The 15,666-nt window shown below is 47.6% G+C and overlaps 1 protein-coding gene across 1 annotated transcript in view; it reads right to left on the minus strand.

Annotated features, from left to right (window-relative positions):
- Nucleotides 1-142: 142 nt before the first annotated feature.
- Nucleotides 143-15,666, minus strand: part of LOC130385204 (transcriptional regulator ATRX-like) — a 35,200-nt gene continuing 19,676 nt past the window's right edge. The window contains exons 20-35 of the mRNA XM_056593586.1: nucleotides 15,220-15,357; nucleotides 12,656-12,831; nucleotides 11,846-11,963; nucleotides 11,084-11,220; nucleotides 9,959-10,032; nucleotides 9,422-9,507; nucleotides 8,728-8,887; nucleotides 8,177-8,274; nucleotides 7,976-8,084; nucleotides 6,765-6,942; nucleotides 5,529-5,723; nucleotides 4,624-4,767; nucleotides 3,275-3,385; nucleotides 2,898-2,993; nucleotides 1,908-2,036; nucleotides 143-970 (exon numbers count right to left, since the gene is read on the minus strand). Of these exons, the coding sequence (XP_056449561.1) occupies nucleotides 854-970; nucleotides 1,908-2,036; nucleotides 2,898-2,993; nucleotides 3,275-3,385; nucleotides 4,624-4,767; nucleotides 5,529-5,723; nucleotides 6,765-6,942; nucleotides 7,976-8,084; nucleotides 8,177-8,274; nucleotides 8,728-8,887; nucleotides 9,422-9,507; nucleotides 9,959-10,032; nucleotides 11,084-11,220; nucleotides 11,846-11,963; nucleotides 12,656-12,831; nucleotides 15,220-15,357 (2,066 nt within the window). The 3' untranslated portion in view covers nucleotides 143-853. The remainder of the gene's footprint in view (nucleotides 971-1,907; nucleotides 2,037-2,897; nucleotides 2,994-3,274; nucleotides 3,386-4,623; nucleotides 4,768-5,528; nucleotides 5,724-6,764; nucleotides 6,943-7,975; nucleotides 8,085-8,176; nucleotides 8,275-8,727; nucleotides 8,888-9,421; nucleotides 9,508-9,958; nucleotides 10,033-11,083; nucleotides 11,221-11,845; nucleotides 11,964-12,655; nucleotides 12,832-15,219; nucleotides 15,358-15,666) is intronic.

The following is a 15,666-nucleotide window of genomic DNA, read 5'->3' on the forward strand; positions in this document are numbered from 1 at the left end:
CACAGTGGACATCTGCTGATACTAGGCAGCTGCCGAGGGTTCGTTAGTTAAGGGCGGGGGGGTGGGGCTCTCTGGGAACAGATGCTCCCCCCCCCCCCCCAGCGGGATGGGTCACATGACTGCTAGGAGTCTCCAGAACACCCGATTGTCTCTGGTTGAATGAGCAGGACTGCAGTGTTTCCTGCAGCAGCAGAAATATGATGAACATTTATGAACTTCTTTGTTTATGGAAGAAGGAGAAACGTTTCATGTTGGTTCCACTAGTTGGAAATAATCTGTTCTGAACAGCCTCGGGTCATAAAACAAATGTGTTGAGTATCCAACTCTTGAAGGAGGGTAAGAATATTCCTTCGATATCCCAAACAAGAACAATATTCACCCTTGTGTGACTGCTGGAGTGTTACCAATGTTAAAACCCTTTCAAGAAGACGACAGAGGTTCTTACAAATGTCTTTATTATAAAACCAGGACTATTTTTGAGAAGATAAAATAAGTCGAAAACCGGATACAACCGGTATCTCTTCTCTGCACTTTACCACGTTAAAAAAATACTTCTGCTGTGAACTTCACTGCTTCAAATCGTACGGTAAAGCAACAACCAAACTCATAAGAAACAACTGGACGAATCAGTGTGCCCCGCCGTGGACACTCAGTGAACTAACGACATCAGTGAGAACACAGACTGATGTGACCTTGAGTAACATGTTCGTTACTCTCCGCTGGCTCGTCCAGACGAAGTTTGTTAAAGTGCAAATTCAACTCTTGGCATCGTAATGCTAATCCTAACAAAGCTGCTTTATTCAAAGTTAAATAAAAATGGAAGAGGGGGAGGGGGGGCAGGGGGTCCGTGCCGCTACAGCGCGTGGCTCTGTGCCCTCGCCGCTCCCTGGGATGGACGGGCGGTTGCCATGGCAGCCTGAATCCCCTGGTCACGCCGGCTGCTCAGGATGCCCTCGATGCACTGGGTCAGCTGCGGCGGCACGTTGGCACGACATCACGTTAAAAAACGACATCACTTTAGCATGTTTGAACCGCCCTCGGCGGTGACGTCGCCCGCGACGCGGACACTCCCGCTCACGCGGTGACGTCACCACAGGACGGGCGTCGGCGTCACCACCACCAGGGCGAGACGTGTGACGGACAGGCGCGGCCGGCTCCGTGCCGACCGGCCGCTCGTCACACAGTCCCCCCCCCGCGCTTGTGATGTCAAACATGGCTCTTAAAGGGCCCATGACATGCCAAAATCTGCCCCTCATGACATCACAAGAGGGCCGTGTCCGCCTAGACGAATACGCCCACTTATGATGTCACAAGGGGCAGATGAGAAAAACGGCGTGTAACGACTTATCACACTCACACCTGGTGGCATGTCATGTGCCGTGTTCCAATATCCATACTATCCGTACTTATTAGCTTAGTTTGAGTATGTAGGGCGTTCCAATTCAGATCGGGCGCAAATAAGTTTACTGAAAGGACCCGGATGTATACTCAAAACGGTCAGTGTGGATCGATGTACACTTTCCGTACTCGACGGCCGCCATCTTAGCTACGTAGCGGAAGAGGGCGAAGCCAGGCTGACCCAAAGTCGGTGCATTTTCCACATAGCCTGCATTAATAGAGTCATTTTGTAGTTTTTATAGCTGCTAGGCGTAAAGAGTTGACCGTTCAAAGCGGGATGTTTATTGCGGGGGAGCAGTCGTGATCGTAATTTCCGGTAAGTGCACCACGGAGTATTCGATTTTTTCGAAAAATTAGCGCACTTAGTTAGTGCGGATAGTGTACTTCGTTTAAGTGTGCTCATGGAAGTATGGATATTGGAACACGGCAATGGTTACTTTAATGGCCGCTGGTCACATGGAAGGGGGAGGTGCCAAACGGAGGGGGGAGGAGCCTAACGGAGGACTTACCAGCTGCTGCTGGGCGAGGACCTCCTCGAACACGGCCTGCCGCCGCTGCCGCTCCTGCTCGTCGGAGAGCCGACATCGCTCCGCGTTTTCCCGGACCACCTGCTCAGGGGCCGTGGCGTGCTGCACGCGCTGCAGGGGGGAGCAGGCGGTAAAACAAGAGGTAACGGGAGGCTAATCTTTTTTTCGTAGGATGGTAGGGGTAAGTCCCGCCTTTTCGCCTCTGATTGGTTAGAAGGGTTCTCTTTTAGTGCGTGGTTTGATTAGTCCTAGCTGTTTGGGTTAGGGTCAGGGTTAGGTTTACGGTTGGTGTTAAGCCTAACCCTAACCATAACCAATCAGAGGAGAGCTCTTCTAACCAATCTGAGGCGAAAAAAGCAGTACTTTACCTCTACCATCCTACGAAAAAAGAATGAGCTAACGGGAGGTAGAGTATGTATTACAAATGTTTTAGTTAAAAAAAAACATAAAAATCAATGTCATTCGTTCGAACGTTATTTGGTTGAGCCGTGCAGCATTTGGTTAAAGTCCTCTCCTGGTTTGGAGCTATTCTAGCAGTAGCTAGGCTGATAAGCAGTATGCTAGCTCCAGCGTAGTGGTTAGCAGTATGCTAGCTACAGTGTAGTGGTTAGCAGTATGTTAGCTCCAGTGTTAGCGGTTAGCAGTATGCTAGCTCCAGCGTAGTGGTAAGCAGTATGTTAGCTCCAGTGTTAGCGGTTAGCAGTATGTTAGCTCCAGTGTAAGCCGTTAGTGTTAGTGGCTAGCATTATGCTAGCTCCAGCGTAGTGGTTAGCAGTATGCTAGCTCCAGCGTAGTGGTAAGCAGTATGCTAGCTCCAGCATAGTGGTAAGCAGTATGTTAGCTCCAGTGTTAGCAGTATGTTAGCTTCAGTGTTAGCGGTTAGCAGTACATTAGCTCCAGCGCAGAGCAAATCCTGAACCAGGACTGGGTCCTATCTGTACCGGGGCTGGCGGCGGCCGGGGGATCACTCACCACTCTCTCGATGTAGTCCTGAAGGCTGATGCAGGCCAGAGACTGAACATTGACCCAGGCTGCGTTCACCACCCCCTGGCTCTGCTTCACCAGACCCTGGAGGGGGAGGAGAGGAGAGGAGGAGGTGAGAGGGGAGGGGGAAGGGAGGAGGGGGAGGTGAGGGAGGAGGGGAGAGGGGAGGAGGAGGTGAGGGCGGAGGGGAGAGGGGAGGGAGGATGGGAGGAGAGGAGGGGAGGAGAGGAGAGGAGGAGAGGGGAGGAGGTGGGAGGAGAGAGGAGAGGGGAGGAGGTTGTGAGGAGGGGAGAGGGGAGGAGGGGAGAGGAGGAGGTTGAGGAAGTGTGCGAGGAGGAGTTGAGCGGGGAGGTGAGGGTTTGTACCATGAGCTGCTCGCTGGTCTTCATCCGGAGGGTGGCGGGGCGGAGGTCGGGGTCTGAGTTCTGGAGGGGGAGGGGACCGGACCGGGGCTGCTTGTTCAGTAGGAAGACCCCCTGGTGGGAGAGCAGGTCGGTTAGCGGGTCACCGGGTAACCAGGTCAACTACTGGATAGTTCCACCAGGTCAACTACTGGATAGTTCCACCAGGTCAACTACTGGATAGTTCCACCAGGTAACCAGGTAACCTACTCCAGCTCTACTCTAGCTCCAGCGTTAGCGGTTAGTGGTATGCTGGCTCCAGTATTAGCGGTTAGCAGCATGCTGGCTCCAGCGCTAATTGTTAGCAGTATGTTAGCTCAAGCGTTAGCGGTTAGCAGTATGATAGCTCCAGATTTAGTGTTGACTAGTGTGTTAGCTCCAGCGTAAGCGGTTAGCGGTATGCTTGCTCCTGTGTTAGCGGTTAGCAGTATGCTTTCTCCCGCGTTAACTTTTAGCAGTATGTTAGCTCAAGTGTTAGCGGTAAGCAGTATGCTGGCACCAGCGTTAGCAGTATGTTAGCTCTGGTGTTAGCGGTCAGCAGTATGCTACCTACAGTGTAAGCAATAAGCAGTATGTTAGCTCCATCGTAAGCGGTTAGCAGAATACTGGCTCAAGTGTTAATGGTTAACAGTATGTTAGCTGTAGTGGTAGCGGTTAGCAGTATGTTGGCTCCAGCGTTCGCGTTAGCAGTATGTTAGCTCTAGTGTTAGCGGTTAGTATTATTTTAGTTCCAGCGTTAACGGTTAACAGTATGTTAGCTCCATCGTTAGCAGTATGCTAGCTACAGTGTAAGCAATAAGCAGTATGTTAGCTCCAGTGTTAGCGGTTAGCAGTATGTTAGCTCAAGCATTAGCGGTCAGCAGTATGTTAGCTCTAGTGTTAGCGGTTAGTATTATTTTAGCTCCAGCGTTAACGGTTAACAGTATGTTAGCTCCAGCGTTAGCAGTATGCTAGCTACAGTGCAAGCAATAAGCTGTATGTTAGCTCCAGTATGAGCGTTTAGCAGTATGCTAGCTCCATCGTTAGCGGTATGCTGGCTTCAGGGTGAGCGGTTAGCAGTATGTTAGCTCCAGCGTTAGCGGGATGTTAGCTCCAACTTAGCTTTAGCAGTATGTTAGCTCCAGCGTTAGCAGTATGTTATCTCCAGCGTAAGCGGTATGTTAGCGGTATGTTAGGTCCATCGTTAGCGGTTAGTAGTATGTTAGCTCCAGCCTTAGCGGTTGGCAGTATGTCAGCTCCAGCGTTAGCGGTTAGCAGTATGTCAGCTCCATCGTTAGCGGTGAGCGGTATGCTGGCTCCAGGGTGAGCGGTACCTCGGCCTCGTACTCGGCCCAGGCCGCCTTGCGCTCCGCCTCGCTCAGCTCCTCGTCGGCCTTGTGGTCCAGCAGGGTCTCGTGCTCGTGGTACGACACGATCTGGTCCTTGCAGCTCTTCAGCAGCTCAGACAGCACCACGTCCTGGGAGGGGGACACCCTGTTAGCACGGTACAACACTGGGATTACACTGTCGTTAGGTCGTTAACAGAGTCTGTGGGAGCCAACATACGACATTAGAAGAGATAGCAGTAGTAGTATCAGTAGTAGTATAATAGTAGTAGCATTAGTTGTAGTAGTAGTAGCACTAGTAATAGTAGTAGTACTAGAAGTAGGAGTAGTAGTCACTGCTGGCTTCAGGGTGTAACAGCAGTAGTAGTATAGTAATAGTAGTACAGTAGTAGTATAGTAGTAGTAGTATAGTAGTAGTACAGTAGTAGTAGTAGTATAGTAGCATAGTAGTATAGTAGTACAGAAGTAGTAATAGTCACTGTTGGCTTCAGGGTTTAACAGCAGTAGTAGTAGTATAGCAGTAGTAGTATTACTAGGAGTAGTAGTACTAGTCGTTGCTGGCTTCAGGGTGTAACAGCAGTAGTAGTATAGTAGTAGTATCAGTAGTAGAATAGTAGTAGTATCAGTAGTAGTAGTCGCTGCTGGCTTCAGGGTGTAACAGCAGCGGTAGTAGTATAGCAGTAGTAGTAGTAGTCACTGCTGGCTTCAGGGGGTAACAGCAGTGGTAGTAGTATAGCAGTAGTAGTAGTAGTCACTGCTGGCTTCAGGGTGTAACAGCAGCGGTAGTAGTATAGCAGTAGTAGTAGTATAGTAGTAGTAGTCACTGCTGGCTTCAGGGGGTAACAGCAGTGGTAGTAGTATAGCAGTAGTAGTAGTATAGTAGTAGTAGTCACCGTTGGCTGTTGGGTGGTGGTGGTGCGCTTGCTCTTCTTGGAGTTGGGGTCGTCCAGCATGTCGGGCTCAAACATGTAGAGCTCCGTGAGCTCGAAGAGGGTGAAGTGCCTCTCGATCTGCTGCTGGTCCACCACACGGAACGACAGCGACTGCTTGGCCACCTGCCGGTCGTAGATCTTCTCCTCCATCGTTCCCTGAAGGAGGTCACACCCGTCAACACCAGTAGACCACCAACAAGAGGTCATCACTGGAGGAGGTCAAACCCTTCAACACCAGTAGACCACCAACAAGAGGTCATCACTGGCAGATCACAACCACCAGTAGATCACCACCAGTGGATCACCACAACCAGTAGACCACAAACAAGAGGTCAACATCATCCTCATCCTCATCGTCATCCGCTTATCCGGGGTCGGGTCGCGGGGGGAGCAGCTCAAGCAGGGGGCCCCAGACTTCCCTTTCCCGGGCCACATTGACCAGCTCTGACGGGGCGATCCCGAGGCGTTCCCAGGCCAGTGTTGAGATATAATCTCTCCACCTAGTCCTGGGTCTTCCCCGAGGTCTCCTCCCCACTGGACGTGCCTGAAACACCTCCCAAGGAAGGCGCCCAGTGGGCATCGTTACCAGATGCCCGAACCACCTCAGCTGACTCCTTTCTAAGTAAAGGAGCAGCGGCTCTAATCCGAGTTCCTCACGGATGGCTGAGCTTCTCACCCTATCCCTAAGGGAGACGCCAGCCACCCTTCTGAGAAAACTCATCTCGGCCACTTGTACCCGCGAGGTCAACATCAGTAGATCACAAACAAGAGATCTCCACTAGTAGATCACAAACAAGAGATCCCCAATAGATCACAAACAAGAGATCCCCAATAGATCACAAACAAGAGATCCCCAATAGATCACAAACAAGAGATCCCCAATAGATCACAAACAAGAGATCCCCACTAGATCACAAACAAGAGATCCCCACTAGATCACAAACAAGAGATCTCCACTAGATCACAAACAAGAGATCTCCACTAGATCACAAACAAGAGATCCCCACTAGATCACAAACAAGAGATCCCCAATAGATCACAAACAAGAGATCTCCACTAGATCACAAACAAGAGATCCCCACTAGATCACAAACAAGAGATCCCCAATAGATCACAAACAAGAGATCCCCAGTAGAAGATCACCACCACGAGTGGATCACCACCACCACCAGTAGATCCTCTAGATCTAGAGGTTACCTGGGCCAGGAAGCGGTAGACGAAGACGTTCTTGAGCTGTCCGAAGCGATACACCCTGAAGATGCTCTGGATGTCGTAGGAGGGGTTCCAGGAGGCGTCGAAGATGATGACCCGGTTGGAGGCCACCAGGTTGATGCCCAGGGACCCCGCCCTCGTGGAGATCAGGAACAACCGGCCCCTGGGGCGCGGGAGGGTGGGGGGGAGGATAAGGTAGGGCTGGGCGATGAATCGAATTTTGATCGCAATTTCGATTTTAGTGTCAAACGATCACAAAACTAATATCGAGTTTTCAATTAATCTTTATTTTTTTTTATGTTTTATAAAAAGTGCAGCTGAATAGCTGGATACATATCTGTATCTGTACATTATTTTAGATTTGAATATTTTCTTTTTTACCATGTTTTGTATTTTTATAAGGCGAAATTTCAAAGTTCTCAGTTGCAATGGGTTTTTTGGGAGAGACATGCTGAATAAATCCATCATGTTTTCAAAATGTTTTTCAAAAATAATTGCTTGAATAATCGTGATTTAAATATTGACCAAAATAATCGGGATCATGATTTTTTCCATAATCAAGCAGGATAAGGTAGGCTCAGGCTAAGGGAAGACTCTGCAAAGGACTCAAGCCTCACTTGTTCAGTGTTCACCTAGACTCTGTATGGCCTCCCCACTTACCCCCCACACACACCTCTTATGTAATTGCTGTATGTTGTACGTCCTGGCACTTTATGTACACACGTATGTTGTACATCCTTGCACTTAAAAATAGTGCTTAGCATCGTGTAGCATCTTATCTTAGCTATCTTTGCTGTAAATGGGGAATGGGTTAACCTAGCGATCGTTAGTGCTTGGCACTTGGTTCTACCAACGTCCTTACTCTATAGCAATATATTGTGGTTTCTCTTTCTTCTGACAAATGTACTTATTGTAAGACGCTTTGGGTAAAAGCTTCTGCTAAATGCCCTCAATGTAAATGGAAAGGGAAATGTAATACTCAGGTGAAAGGTTAGGGTAAGGGAAAGTCTAATCTAAGGGACTTGAAGCCGTTCATATAAATAAAGATATGCCGCACTGAGGTCAATGATGATCGCTTTGATCTCCGTTAGTTTGAGGTCCGTTAATGCCATGACAAAATGAGGCATTCTGATACCGTAAAACGAAAAACCCAGAACCCAGAAGCCAGAAGCCGGTCCGGCCAGGTTCAGACGTACCGGGTGTTGGCGGTGTTGTTGAAGTTCTCCGCCCACTTCTTCCTGAGCGTAGCGTTGGTGGTGCCGTCCAGGCGGTAGTAGTCCACGTCCCTGACCCAGGAACTGTTCCCTGCGGAGGGGAGAGGACCGATCACAGTCACTGCTCAGCTGTTGTCCCGCCCACTACCATTATAAAGTGCCTCTTTATAAAGGTTAGCCTACCTTTATAAAAGGTGTCTCCAGACTTCCTGTTCTTGTGGGCGATCATCAGGAAGTCCTCCATCAGGTCCAACGAGATCAGGGATTGGCTGAACACCAGACTGGGGAGGAAACCATAGAGAGCCATTCAGACATGAATAGTCAAAAAAGAATAATAAATATATATGCATTTGAACCTGGGAATGCGTTGGCCTGGCTTCGCCCGCTTATTTACTTCCGCTCAATTTTTATTTCCCTTAAGTACTACGTCTGGGTTTCCGGTATATTCGCAGGTTTTCTCCGGCCAAATTTTGCCGGTACATTCAGCCAACAGAGGGAGTGGGTGAAAACAATGACGTTGAGGTTGGGCGCTAGTTTGAGTTGTAGTCAAACGTTAGCGATTGATTATGGCAGATCCAGAGTGGCACCGGGGAGATCCAATAGTTTTAAACTCCAACAGACGCCCGCCTTTAAGTGAGTTTACGTTTGTCAATGGAGAGTGGCCAGACTCTCTGTGCAAATGAAATTAAGTACGAGAGTCTGGTAGGACCAGGCTACGAATGCGTGCTTCTTACACTTTGTCCCCCAGCTCTTCGGCCATGCGGAGGATCTCGAACAGGAGCACCATTTTCCCAGAATGCTCCAGGACCGAGGCGTCGCTGGGGGTCAAGAGGTCGCGGTACCACCCCTCCGACGACGGGCCGTTCGCAGTCCAGCTGTTCGACAGCCCCGCCCCTGAGCAGAGAGAACTATCCTCAGGATACATCTGTCATCAGGTGTACCTGTCCACTAGCTACACCTGTAAACTAGCTACACCGCTAAACTAGCTACTTACACCTGTAAACTAGATACACCTGTAAACTAGCTACACCTGTAAACTAGCTACACCTGTAAACTAGATACTGTAATCTAGCTACAACGCTAAACTAGCTACACCTGTAAACTAGATACACCTGTAATCTAGCTACACCGCTAAACTAGCTACACCTGTAAACTAGATACACCGCTAAACTAGCTACACCGCTAAACCTGTAAACTAGGGTTAGGGTTAGGGTTACCTGTAAACTAGCTACACCTGAAAGCATACACACATATATATATATGTATACACACACACATATAAATATAATATATATATGCATTTTATTTTCTACTATATATATATACAAAAGGTTCAAATTAGTTTCAACATCAGGTTAACCCTCAGCAGATGCGGATTGTGAAGGGGTATGAAGCAAGGGTTTATGGGAAATGGAGTTTGTAAAATACCTGCAGCTGGGAAGGGTTGGTTTGACGTCGCCCCGCTCCCTGAGCTCTGCACCTCCCCGTCTCCTCCTGCTCCTCCTCCTCCCTCACTGGGTGGAGGAATGTGAGTAGGAGACAACATGAGGTCACCATAACTTCAGCACAGTTGAAGTGGAAACACTTCACACTTGAATCAGCCTGAGAACCATTCTGTTTGCTGCAGCTTCTCATCCTAATGTGTGTCTGACCTTAATGTAAGCTGTTTAACTAATATCTGTAGTATTATTTGGCTGTGTGGTAGGATGTGTTTTAATGTTATAAAGTAGTGTACTGCCGCTCTTCTAAGCCAATCTCAAAGGATTTACCTTGAATAGTAAAGGTCAACTAACTTTTGTTATACAATTCTGTCTTAAATTATTACATCTATTGTATTTGAATGGTTGTCATTTGACTGTTTGACAGGATTGCTATCTATGTAAGAGACAAGCTTACCTCTCTGACCTCTGACCATTTCCTAATAACAACATTGGTATAAGTGATATGAATAATTTCAGAATGAACCTCCTGATCGTGGTAGCGCCGTCTGGACTCAACAGGGCAGAAGCTTTTATCTGGTTCTTCCCATCAAACTTCCCCTGGAAAGCACAACAACTTAGTTTAGTTTACGAAGACTTAAACCACAGGTTAGTTTACAAAGATTCAACCACGTCTAAATACAGTTTAGTTTACAAGACTAAACCACGTCTAACTACAGTTTAGTTTACAAAGACTAAACCACGTCTAACTACAGTTTAGTTTACAAAGACTAAACCACGTCTAACTACAGTTTAGTTTACAAGACTAAACCACGTCTAACTACAGTTTAGTTTACAAAGACTAAACCACGTCTAACTACAGTTTAGTTTACAAAGACTAAACCACGTCTAACTACAGTTTAGTTTACAAAGACTAAACCACGTCTATTTACAGTTTAGTTTACAAAGACTAAACCACATCTAACAACAGTTTAGTTTACAAAGACTAGACCACGTCTAATTACAGTTTAGTTTACAAGACTAAACCACGTCTAACTACAGTTTAATTTACAAAGACTAAACCAAGTCTAACAACAGTTTAGTTTACAAAGACTAAACCACGTCTAACTACAGTTTAGTTTACAAAGAATAAACCATGTATAACTACAGTTTAGTTTACAAGACTAAACCACGTCTAACTACAGTTTAATTTACAAAGACTAAACCAAGTCTAACAACAGTTTAGTTTACAAAGACTAAACCACATCTAACTACAGTTTAGTTTACAAAGAATAACATGTATAACTACAGTTTAGTTTACAAGACTAAACCACGTCTAACTACAGTTTAGTTTACAAAGACTAAAACACGTCTAACTACAGTTTAGTCTGCAAAGACAAAACCACGTCCAAGTACAGTTTAGTTAAGTTTACAAGACTAAACCACGTTTAACTACAGTTTGGTTTACGAAGACAAAACCACGTCTAACTACAGTTTAGCTAACAAAGACTCAACAAGTCTAACTATACCTGGTAATTTGTTGAGAAAAACAAGACAACGTAAAGGGTAAGAGACAGGATTCACTCCATAGATTAAAAACAAGACAGCATACAAGGTTAGAGGTAAGTTAGGGCAAGGTTCACTTTATGAACGAGGTCATGAGCCCTCTCACCTTGTTCTCCTTGCTGATGTAGTTGAGATGCAGGCACCAGGGGTGGGTCCATACGCGACCCAGGATCTGGAAGTCCTTGAAGAGGCTGGACCCGGCCCCGGGCTTCACCCTGCCGCCATCCCCTGCCGGTCCCACCGCTGCAAAGACACCCGTGAGACTCTCTGTACCCCCTGTCTCACAGCACACCCCCATGAGACACTCTGTACCCCCTGTCTCACAGCAACCCGCATGGGACACTCTGAAACCTACGCTACCTAAAAGCAGTCAGAGGGCCCTGATTTCCTCACGAGTTGTGAGGTTGATCAGCTATTAGTGACATCACAAGTGGGAGAGTCCACCCAGATCTGTGTGGACGCTCGCACTTGTGATGTGACTTTGGGTAAGACCTAAGGCAACGTGATACAGCCCGATGGGATGACCAAGGGCCCCCCTGATACAGTGTAATGTAACAGTACTAGAGGGTCTTACTGGTGTAGTGGTCCAGGTAGTGTCGGTACTAGAGGGTCTTACTGGTGTAGTGGTCCAGGTAGTGGCAGTACTAGAGGGTCTTACTGGTGTAGTGGTCCAGGTAGTGTCGGTACTAGAGGGTCTTACTGGTGTAGTGGTCCAGGTAGTGGCAGTACTAGAGGGTCTTACTGGTGTAGTGGTCGAGGTAGTGGCAGTACTAGAGGGTCTTACTGGTGTAGTGGTCCAGGTAGTGGCAGTACTAGAGGGTCTTACTGGTGTAGTGGTCCAGGTAGTGGCAGTACTAGAGGGTCTTACTGGTGTAGTGGTCCAGGTAGTGGCGGTAGAGGCGGTACTGCAGCGGCGTCACCCTCACCGCCATGACGTACTCGTGTTTGGGGGGGAGGAACTTGGTCAGGGCCGAGTAGTCCCTCCTCTAGGGGGAGAACGAGAACACAACGTGAGCTCTCTCTCTGTCCGTCTCCCTCACACTCTCTCCCCCCCTCTCTCTCACACACAAACACTCTCTCTCTCCCCTTCTTTATATCCCTCTCACACTCTCTCTCTCTCTCTCCCCCCCTCTCTCGTTCACTTACAGTACTAAACAGTTCATGTGTGTGTCAGTACAGTAGTACTAGAACAGTATATAACCCAGTACTAAACATACCAGTGGTCGTGTCAGTACAGTACCTGTACCGGATACCAGTACAGTTTGTAATACATACTATTGTCAGTGTCAGTACAGTACCTGTACCCAGATACCAGTACTAGTAGTTTGTAATACATACTATTGTCAGTGTCAGTACAGTACCTGTACCCAGATACCAGTACTAGTAGTTTGTAATACATACTATTGTCAGTGTCAGTACAGTACCTGTACCCAGATACCAGTACTAGTAGTTTGTAATACATACCATTGTCAGTGTCAGTACAGTACCTGTACCCAGATGCCAGTACTAGTAGTTTGTAATACATACTATTGTCAGAGTCAGTACAGTAACTGTACCAGATACCAGTACTACTACAGTATGTAATACATACTATTGTCAGTGTCAGTACAGTACCTGTACCCAGATACCAGTACTACTACAGTATGTAATACATACCCTAGTCAGTATAGTACAGTACCTGTACGCAGCCGGCCAACATGGCGTGCAGGACGTGCGCGCGGTTCTTCATGATGCGGACGTCGCGGGGGGTGGAGTCGGCACACTGACCGTTCTGGATGGGGTTGATGAAGCGGTTCCTGAACTCCTTCAGAGAGCCCAGCAGGTTCTCCTTGATGAAGCTGACCATGCAGTGGTCTGTGGGGACACGCGCTGGTCAACACCTACTGGTGGATCTACCGGGTTAGTCTGGGGCCTACGTACTGTGTTGGACATGTAAGGAGGCATTTGTCCATATCTATGGAGTTACTTAGCAGTAGCTTCAATCCAAAGACACTTAGAGTCAAGTCAGGTGATCAGAGAGCAGGTAGGGGTTAGACAGTACAGAGAGCAGGTAGGGGTTAGACAGTACAGAGAGCAGGTAGGGGTTAGACAGTACAGAGAGCAGGTAGGGGTTAGACAGTACAGAGAGCAGGTAGGGGTTAGACAGTACAGAGAGCAGGTAGGGGTTAGACAGTACAGAGAGCAGGTAGGGGTTAGACAGTATAGAGAGCAGGTAGGGGTTAGACAGTACAGAGAGCAGGTAGGGGTTAGACAGTACAGAGAGCAGGTAGGGGTTAGACAGTACAGAGAGCAGGTAGGGGTTAGACAGTACAGAGAGCAGGTAGGGGTTAGACAGTACAGAGAGCAGGTAGGGGTTAGACAGTACAGAGAGCAGGTAGGGGTTAGACAGTACAGAGAGCAGGTAGGGGTTAGACAGTACAGAGAGCAGGTAGGGGTTAGACAGTACAGAGAGCAGGTAGGGGTTAGACAGTACAGAGAGCAGGTAGGGGTTAGACGATGACATTACGAATCCAATCACAGATCCTTCGAGGAAAAGTATCCCCAGAAGTCAGAAGTAAGAGCGCGGAAAATATCCGAGCTGAGAGCTCAGTATGAGAGGTCTACGCGAGTCTTCACACACTCATTTACAGGCCAGCAACGTGCAAATGAATGCTCACTTGAGATTGCATGGATTTTGACTGTTGTGAAGTGCTTGAACAGAGAAAAGGCGTTACTTGGAGGTAAACAAAGGGATGAATTGTGTGAAAAAATAAAGCAAATCCCAATGTCAGCTGCAACGACAACCACAAAATCCCAATGTTATCAGATGACGCACTCGTCATCTGAGGGGGGGGGGGGGGTGCGTGTTGATGAATGTTGTGTGTTTTCTCATTTGTGTATTGTGTGTCACAGCTTGATGCGTCTGTTCAGAGTGCCCCATGCATGTCCTTAGCCATTGATGAGTCTTCAGATGTAACGGATAATGCCCAGCTTTTGGTTGATGTGCGATTTTTTCATCAAGACAAGAAAGAGATCTGCGAGGACCTGTTGGGTCCAACACCACTTGAGACACACACAAGACTAGAAGATATTTATGAGGCTATTAAGGAGATGCTTTGTCAAAGAGGGGGATTGATCTAACAAAGGTTGTCTCAGTCACTACAGATGGGGTACCTGTTTTGCTTACTTGAAATGTAGGCCTAATGTACCTGTTTTGTTTACTTGACATGTAGGCCTTATGCATCTTTTATATTTACTTGAAATGCAGGCCTAATGTACCTGTTTTGTTTACTTGAAATGTTAACCTGCGTTTCTTTGTCTTACTTGTTTTTCATTGTTAAAAGTAAGCTATTTGGAAATTGAAAATAAATACATCTGAAATTATAAGGAAATATGCCGTGTTGATTGTATTTGACAAAAGTAAGCTATTAGGACGTGGTAGGTTAGAGGTTCAGACCTTTCTTGGAAGGATTTTTTAGTAACTGGACCTTGTTAAATTTTAGTTGAAGACCCCTGAGGTAGGGGTTAGACAGTACAGAGACAGGTCATTAAGGAGCAGGTAGGGGTTAGACAGTACAGCGACAGGTCATTAAGGAGCAGGTAAGGGTTAGACAGTACAGAGACAGGTCATTAAGGAGCAGGTAGGGGTTAGACAGTACAGAGACTGGTCATTAAGGAGCAGGTAAGGGTTAGACAGTACAGAGGCAGGTCATTAAGGAGCAGGTAGGGGTTAGACAGTACAGAGACTGGTCATTAAGGAGCAGGTAGGGGTTAGACAGTACAGCGACAGGTCATTAAGGAGCAGGTAAGGGTTAGACAGTACAGAGACAGGTCATTAAGGAGCAGGTAGGGGTTAGACAGTAGAGACTGGTCATTAAGGAGCAGGTAGGGGTTAGACAGTACAGAGACAGGTCATAAAGGATGAGGTAGGGGTTAGACAGTACAGAGACAGGTCATTAAGGAGCAGGTAGGGGTAAGACAGTACAGAGACAGGTCATTAAGGAGCAGGTAGGGGTTAGACAGTACAGAGACAGGTCATAAGGATGAGGTAGGGGTTAGACAGTACAGACAGGTCATTAAGGATCAGGCAGGGGCTAGACAGTACAGAGACAGGTCATTAAGGAGCAGGTAGGGGTTAGACAGTACAGAGACAGTGTGTGTGTGTGTGTGTGTGTGTGTGTGTGTGTGTGTGTGTGTGTGTGTGTGTGCGCGCGCGCGTGTGCGTGTGCGCTCGCGCGTGCGTGTGTGTGAGAGAGGACCTACACTCCACCAGGTTGTTCTGGAGGGGGGTCCCAGTCAGCACCACCCTCCTCCGGGTCCCAATGGAGCTCATGGCCTTGGAGATGTTGGACGCCTCGTTCTTCAGGATGTGGCCCTCGTCACAGATCACAAAGTCTGGACCTGCAGGGTCAGGGGTCAGGGGTCAGACACCAGGACACACGATGAAGGACCCGATGAGGACAATTCCCTTCGCCTGGCTCCGTCCATAACGGACTTCCATGTTATTTGTGTTGAAGACGTTTTAGAAATAAAGTTAATATTGAATCAAGACAGGTTCTGAGCCATGTCAGGTGTGTGTATATATAGCGCGTGTGTGTGTAAATAGTGTGTTTGTGCGAATATAGTGTTTGTGTGTGTGTGTGTGTGTGCGCGCGCACGCATGTGTCAGGTGTGTGTTCTGAGCTAGGTCAGGTGTGTAACAGGTTGTAG

The sequence above is a fragment of the Gadus chalcogrammus genome, chromosome 7, assembly GCF_026213295.1.
Source record: "Gadus chalcogrammus isolate NIFS_2021 chromosome 7, NIFS_Gcha_1.0, whole genome shotgun sequence".
Lineage (NCBI taxonomy): Eukaryota > Metazoa > Chordata > Actinopteri > Gadiformes > Gadidae > Gadus > Gadus chalcogrammus.